This window comes from Athene noctua, chromosome 2 (genome assembly GCF_965140245.1).
Source record: "Athene noctua chromosome 2, bAthNoc1.hap1.1, whole genome shotgun sequence".
Classification (NCBI taxonomy): Eukaryota; Metazoa; Chordata; class Aves; order Strigiformes; family Strigidae; genus Athene; species Athene noctua.
In genome coordinates, this window is record NC_134038.1 from 141,111,828 (window position 1) to 141,119,827 (window position 8,000).

Here is an 8,000-nt window from a genome sequence, read left to right on the forward strand (position 1 = left end):
GATTCTTCTTTAGTAAATACCTCTAGTACATTTTTAGGCAGTTTTCTTCCAGCTACTTGTTCATAATGTATTATTAATTTTAATTCTTATGCCTTTGTTTGTAAAAACAAATGATACAGATTTATTTAAAAAAAACATATCAAGGAGCATCTATATAAACAAATTAATGTACAATGATATTAAGATAAATATTTGTGTTTAAAGACAATTGACCATTTTTCTATGGGAATTTAATTTCTATGGGAATTAAAGCATGGTCTTGAGAAAACTCAACTTTTTATGGAGAAAAACACAACAGCAGTATTTGGACAGACTGCCAAAACTATGCTATATTTAGCATGGAGCAAAAAGAACAAATCCAGGTCCAGCACACACATGGTTTCCTTATATTTATTTCCCATTTCTACTTAATAAATATCAGATTATAGATTAAGATTTATATAGCAACTCATTTCAAAAAAGATGCCTAGAAGAAAAATCAAGTACATCACTGTGTAATTTGGCTGATTCAATTTTTAAAATAATTTTTTTAACCAAAGCTTCACTTGTGGACCTCACACAACATATGCACACCCTTGGTGGCCAGAGAAACATGAATTAGTGTGAGCAGCCAGGTTTTGGGAAATGAAGCAGTATTTCTCTTGCTCACTGAAGGAGTTTTCTATAAATACATATGCTGTCATGAAAACAAATTATTTCTTGTGGCTTCATCCCCTACAATCTAAATGTAAGTTTACTAGTTAAATAAATATCCTGATGGAACAGGAGTAGATGCTTTTTTTCCTCCCACTTCCTCATTTTCCAAATCTCTCCCAGGAAAGAGCTGAAAGGAAAAGGCACAAGAGACACATATAATTTACCAGGTCCTTTCCTGTAAGGGTAATAACATGGTTCAGATGATGACAGCATTTTAAAATGTGGCAATTGCAGTGCACTGTGAAAACTGAAGATAGCACTGCATAAAGAAATCAATATTTTTATAAATCCAACTGTGTTAACATGTGCTCTGATAGTCAAACAGTGCTTTTCAACAGGGGTTTTTCATGTACATGTAGACTTCCCCGACACCATTATAGCCCTGTTCTTTTCAGATTACTTCTCTCTAGCCCTGTGCTATAACAGCAATGTTTCTAGGATCTCACAAGCAAAGTATTAAACATTTTCAGTTTTACCAATCATTAATTATTTTCCAGTAAAGGTATATCCTCTACATAGGGTTTTTTATCTAATGTGTATAGTCTAGATTTTCTTAAGACTGTGGACAAAATGAGTGTCAAGACTACCTGAAATTGTTTAAGCAGCTTTCCATCTTTGACTGTTTTTTTCCTCTCTCTGCACCTCCAATACTTATGTGAGCCAAACAGAATTCAAGAAACTGATCTGGCTGAAAAATTGGGGAGAGGAGGTACTAGGAAAGGGTATTTTCCAGGAGGATCAATTTTGCAGTTCCAGCTGCACAATCAACCATGCCAGCTGACTGCAGTGAGGGGTCAGGGATTGGGGGGGGAGCAGGAGGTGGGCAGCGGCTGCTAAACCAAGCAGTGCTGCCACCAGGGAAGCCCCGGTACCTTTTGCAGACCCCTCAGCAGCAGCCCACTTAATTTGATAGGACAGTAGTTTGGTGATTTTCAATCTTTGATAGATAACATGCTCGGTAATTACTTAGCAGAACAGCACTCAGTTCACTGTTTCCCAAGTTGCATGGATTCCAGGAGAGGACAGGGCAGTACAACTCTGTTTCTGCTAGATGACAAACATTTTGAGCACAAATTGATGGCAGATTCATCCATTTAGAAAGGACTGTTTTTACAGTCATTCATTAGAAAGGAGCTTGCTTTTAAAAAGACCCAGATATATATACTTTACCACCGGTAAAAATAGAGCCATGTAATATCTACATTATTCGGCCATTGAATGTCACTGGTGTTTCTTTCCTTGACCACCTGCTAGTACAACTGCCCCCCTGCAAAAAAGCTACAAGTAACATCTGCAGACAAAGCTTAAGTATTCCTAGAGTTACAGAACTTGTGACTCTTAAGAAGTCACCAACTTCATTCTGTTAACCATCAGGTTTTTGGTTGTTGTTATTGTGTAGATCTATATATCCACTTCTCCTAGGCTGCAACAAAGAGCCATTTCCATTTCATTCTAGCTGTTCTCCAGATGTTTATATAAATTCAAAAAGAAGCAGCGAAGTCTTAATTAGAACAACACACATATGCTCAACATGACATGTTGATATCATTAGCCTGATAATATTGAAAACCCCTCAGAACTGTAACTTCCAATGAGCATAAAATACTGGTATTATCCCTATCATCATTTCTTACTTAGCTTATAAAGGATTATTAGTTCACTGATGCAATGGCACCTTAATGGTCTATCTTGGGACAGTGGTCTACCTGTTTCAGAACTGACCAATTATTTTAGTGGGTACATTGTCCAAACATATTACAACCAAGATGGAAAACGTAATGTGTGGTGAAAAGACATGAGAGAATGAAGGAGGCACTCTCTGCAGTCCTAAGAAACAGCAGCGCTAGTAATATGAAGAAGTTACAGGCAGTTTATGATTGAAGAGCGATGCATTATGAGATACAATCTAAGACATCAATTTTCTTTCAGCAAATGGATTTATTGACATAATTGATTATAACCATGTACAGCATCTATGCATCTCCCATTGGAAGAATATCCAGTGATAGAGCTAATGTTAGTGTGATACACAGCTTTACTCAATAATCCCCACTGCATCTCTAACAACAAACAGTGGTGTATTCCACAGTCAGTCATAAATGGCCAAAAGCACCCAGGTGTCCAAAAGAACAGAAATTTAAGAATCTTAGCAAAAAATAAAACTCGATCCTGGATTCCTTCAGTTTTAATTCCACGCAACATTGTGGCTATGAGTTATGAATTTTAATCTATATGCTGACAATCGAGTTTGGCCCCTTATATTCACAAAAACTACCACCTGTCAAAATTAAATCCCAAAGGACTTTTTGCTACTGACTCAAGAATCAAGACTTATTTTTTTTCCTCCATTTAAAAGGCAAACAATCTCTACACTCTCTCATTTCCTCCCATTTGAATTAAAAGACTGAACAAAATTCCCCCAGAACATATGGTCTTTTCTCTCCATTCAGTCACTGAACTTCAATTGAAGGTACTAGTTACTATGGTGTCTTTTGTAAACACTCATTCATCTATAAAAAAGAAAAAAGAAAAAAGAAAAAACCCAAATCATGTACTTGCAACTATGGTAATAAACAACTTGTAGCCACAAACACCTCGGGTCATCAATGAATGCATGATATTGAGACAAATGTCTCCCTAGTCCACTAACACTTCCTTCAAGCCATTCAGTTCCACAAGAGTTCATCTGAGGTTGCACATTAAATTCAAAGGAGCAGAAGTAGTATCAATGGTCCCAACAATTTACCAAACTCCATCTAAAACATTTGCATTTAAAGTGTAACCCCAGTTTGGATCTTTTTAATTAGCTCATTTCTAGACCACACAGAGAGAATTATTAATGTAAACTAAACCACCATATTTCATAGTAACAGAACCACATTCTGTAAATATTTAGGAAAGTAGAAGTCTGAGAAAGTAGAGAGCAACTGATCATAAAATGATTAGCATTGCTCTAAAACCAAAGCAGAATTCAAATTAAAAAAAAAAAATAAAAATCAAACTGAAACAAAAACAACTCAATCATATACTACTGCATAAGGGTTTAACTTTAGCACTACTCACTCAGCTACACAAAACACGGAATCTAGATTAACATACAAAAATGTTTTATTTCACAGTGAGGTACATAAAGCTTCTAACTTTAGTAGGCTAAGGCTAAAAGAGAATTGCCTGTTAGGATAAAGGCTGTTTCACATTCCTGAAATATTCTCACCTATTATTGTTTCTGAAGGCACCGATATTATTTTTCCATCAACAGTTCACCTCTGCATCCACCCATTTAGAAACGAAGATGGATTATGCAAGGGTCAGTGATGTACCGACCATCACGGACCCGGACAACTACAGCACACGTTACTGTGTACAAGTACCGAGCAGTATTTATTCAAAAACAATTTTAAAATAGCTCATTTGTAAACATATTATAGAACTTTGTTAGTTTTTCCTAGTGGTGTCAGCAATATATTCCTGCAAAACTAACCAGCTGCATTATCGTTTCCCGTTTACAAAAAAGTATGAAAACGCACTCGCGCACATTGAATCGCCCCACGTTCGGCTTGACTTAACACGGCACAGCCTTCAAACTGTCCGGCACAAGACACGCATTGCCAGCCCTCCGGACGACTCGCAGGTTGCACGCACTTTAACGGCAACATTAAAAGGTGGCCCTCGACCCTCCTCCGTCCAAATTTTTGATTAGGAAGGGCTGGTGCCTCGGACAGGTCTGTTCAAAGCGTCCTCACACGCGGGGCCGGGCCGCTCACTCTAACCGTTGTTCCCAACTGCAGCCCCAGAAAACCACCTGTAAAATACCGCACTTGCATTTACGGCTCCGACTTCACCCAAGGGAGGCACCAGCTGCTGCTCACCGCAGCTCCCGCCGTTCTGCTCTCCTCACGGCGAGGCAGGGTTACGGCCACAGTCCGGGCTTCTGCTTGGGCCGGTGATGACTTCTGAGGAAGGAGTCGCCTCCCAGCACAGGCGACCGAGTCGGGCCGCCTCGCACAGACGGCCCCGGCCTGCGACAGGGGCGGCTGAAGGCAGCGACAGCGCCGCAGCTCTCGCCCTCGCCGGGCGGCAGCGGCCGGGGCCGGCGCCTTGCCCTCACAGCCCGCCGGCCGCCCCGCCGCGCTGCCCGCCGCTCCCCGCCGCCGCCCCGCGGGGCCTGCCGGGAGCTGTAGTTCGGCGGGCTCAGTCGGCGAACCGCTGCAGCAGGTGGTCGTCGCCGTGGCGGGCGCCGCCGCCGCTGTCCATGAAGCGCTCGCAGGGGAACTCGATGAGGTCGGCCTCGCTGAGGGCGCAGGCGGCGCCGCGGGGCGGTCGGTGCGACTGGAAGCCCGAGAAGTCGGCGGAGACGCCGGTGCCCATGGAGCGGAGGGGCCGGCGGGTGGAGTAGAGCTGCCGGACGTGGACGGGAGCCGCCTTCCGCCGCCGCCGCCCCAGCACCTTCTTCCGCAGCAGGCGGGAGGCCCAGGCGGCCAGCGCCGCGAAGAGCAGCAGAGCGTTCACCGCCAGCAGCACCAGCGTCAGGAGCTGCTGGTCGGGGCCGCGGGCCCCGCCCGCCGCCGCCGCCGCGCCGCCCTCGGGCAGGGTGACCAGCCCGGCGCAGTGGTCCCGCGGCGCCACCGGGCACACGCGGCCGCCGAGGACGCCCTCGACGCAGACGAGGTAGGGGGTGTCCGGGCGGAGCTCCCGCAGCGTGGCGGCCGGCTCCCCGCGCTCCGGCAGGTAGACGAAGCGCTGGAACTTGACGGCGGCGCCGAAGCGGTCGAAGAGGAGGCGGAACCGCGCCGGCCCCAGCAGGCGGGGGCTGCGGTGCGGCCGCACGGCCCAGCGCACCGTCACCGAGCTGGAGCCCACCGCCTCCACCGACAGGTTGCAGAGGAACAGCTTGTTGAAGTCGCACGGGTCGGACACCAGCGGCGGGGCCCCGGCGGCCGGCACCGAGCGGGGCTTGCCGGCCCGCCGGGGCCACGCCGCGCTGGGCAGCGCCGGCCCGGAGGCCGCCGGGCGGGCGGGCAGCGGCGGCGTGGGGCTGCCCGCCGCCTCCGCCCTGGGGGCCGCCGCCGCCCCCTCGGGCGCCCCCAGCAGGCGGGCGGTGGAGGCGGAGGGCGGCGGCCCCGGGGCCCCGCGGGGCAGCCCCGCGCCGCCGCCGTCGCTGCTGCTGTTGCTGCCGAGGCCCTCGGCGGCCGGGCGCTGCTCCTCGGCCGCCGGCGGCGGGGACCCGGAGGAGGGAGCGGCGCCGTCGTGGCAGGGGCCGCCGTCTTGCGGCGGCGGCAGCTGCGCGTCCTGCAGGTAGTCGAGGTACTTGCCGGCCAGGGCGGGCGGCAGGCGGCACTGCACGAAGACGGTGAGCAGGCGGCCCTGGGAGTGCCAGGCCCCCAGCCAGCGCTTGAGGCCACGGAGGCGGCAGTCGCAGCTCCAGGCGTTCCCCTCCAGCTCCAGGCGGTAGAGAGCCGGGCTGGAGGCAAAGAGCTCGCCGGGGAGAGTTGCCAGCGCGTTGTCCCGCAGGCTGAGCTCCCGCAAGCGGCCCAGGTGGCCGAAGGTGGCCGGGTGCAGGGTGGTCAGCGTGTTGCGGCTCAGATCCAGTGCCTCCAGGCTGCTCAGCGGCTCCAGCAGGGCAGCGGGCAGGTGGCTCAGCAGGTTTCCCTCCAGGCGCAGCTCCTTCAGCGCACTCAGCCCCATGAAGGCATCCGGGGCCAGGTGGGCCAGGCGGTTTCCGCTGAGCGAGAGCTTCGCCAAGCCGGGCAGGTGCTGGAAGAGCCCCCCGGTCAGCTGCTGCAGGCTGTTGCTGGCCAGCAGCAGGGTGTGGAGGGAGCGCAGTGGCCCAAAGATGTCCGGGTGGCGGAGGGAGCTCTGCTGGTTCCCCGAGAGGTCGAGGAAGCGCAGCTTAGCCAGGCCAGTGAAGGCACCGCGGCTCAGCCAGCGGATGCGGTTGGACTCCAGATGCAGGTAGAGCAAGTTCGGCAGCCCTGAGAAAGTGGAGTCGCCCAACGAGCCCAGCTCGTTGCCGTCCAGGCGCAGCTTGACAAGGCTGCCGAGGCCGGAGAAGGAGGCAGCACTGAGGCGGCCGATCTCGTTGGCATTCACGTAGAGGATGCGCAGCTTGGCCAGGGCGCTAAGGGTGCCGGGGGCCAGCGCCGGCAGCAGGTTGTTGCCCAGGTAGAGCTCCTCCAGCCGACCCAGGCGCTCGAAGGCCTTGGGATGCAGCGAGCGGATACGGTTGTACTGCAGGTCCAGGCGCTGGAGCCCTGCCAGGCGGTGGAAGTCAAAGGCGGAGATGTTGGCGATGAAGTTGCCCCCGAGGCTGTAGGTGAGGATATCCTGGGGCTCGGCAGCCTTGGGCACGGAGCGCAGGCCCCGGTTGGTGCAGAGGAGGTGCTGGTGCTGCTGGCAGTCGCATGGCTCGGGGCAGATGGGCTCGGCCGCGGGCAGCAGCAGGAGGAAGAGGGGGACGGAGCCCCAGAGTACCCGCGGCAGCCCCATCAGGCGGACCCGGCGCGGCGCCCCCATCGCGGGACGAGCCGTGGGCTTCTTCCCCCGCCGGCTTTGTGTCTCTCCGGCATCCCCCCCTCCGCCTCCTCCGCAGCTGCTAATCGGCCCCTCCTCTGCTCCGCGCCGGGCTGAGCTCCGCGCCCGGCAGGCAGGCGCGGCAGCAGGTCGCGGTGCCCGGTACCATGGGTTCGCCCGGGCCGGCCGGGAGGGCTGCAGGCGGCCGCCGCCGGCCGGGCTCCGTCGCCCCTCGCGGCCCGTAGGCTGCGGCTCGGCGGGGCCGGAGCCGGTGCTGCCGCGGGGGGTGGGCGGGGATGCGTGCGGCCGGCGAGCTGCGGAGCGGAGCGGCTGCCCGCGGCTCCGCCGGCTCTCCCGGGGACGGAGGGGGCGGGCGGAGCAGGGGGGAGGGAGGGAGGGACGGGGGGGCGGCGGGCGGAGCGGGGAGCGGGAGAAAGACGAGCTCCGAAACTTGCAGAGAAAACTCAGCGGAAATTCGTACTTCCCACACTGTGCCCTGGGGGACCGGAGGATCGGATGGAGCGGGGGAGAGGGAGGACGGCGCGGCGGGGGGGCGGGGAGGGGGGGAGGAGGAAGCCCGAGGCCGGTCCTGGCTCGGCTCAGCCCCGGCAGCGAGCAGGGGCGCAAAGTGGGAAAGTAGGAATTGGAACCGGCTGTGGCTGCCTCCCAGCCACATGGGCTGCAGATAGAGCGGCGCATCGGGGAGGGGGAAGGGAGCACAAGTAAACTGGCCGTCGTCCGCCCTCCGCGGCACACCCCCACCCCCCCCCTCTTTTTTTCTTTTTTTTTTGGCT

The 8,000-nt window shown here is 53.4% G+C and overlaps 1 protein-coding gene across 1 annotated transcript; it reads right to left on the reverse strand.

The window, feature by feature from the left end:
- Window positions 1-2,700: 2,700 nt before the first annotated feature.
- Window positions 2,701-7,472, reverse strand: TRIL (TLR4 interactor with leucine rich repeats). Its single transcript, XM_074898085.1, has one exon. It carries the CDS (start codon window positions 7,207-7,209, stop codon window positions 4,888-4,890), a length of 2,322 nt encoding a protein of 773 aa, XP_074754186.1. The 5' UTR covers window positions 7,210-7,472; the 3' UTR covers window positions 2,701-4,887.
- Between the last annotated feature and the right edge of the window lie 528 nt (window positions 7,473-8,000).

What these genes read in the sequence shown, in the direction of transcription:
- TRIL (XM_074898085.1), bottom strand. Translation starts at nt 7,209, where the DNA reads ATGGGGGCGCCGCGCCGGGTCCGCCTGATGGGGCTGCCGCGGGTACTC.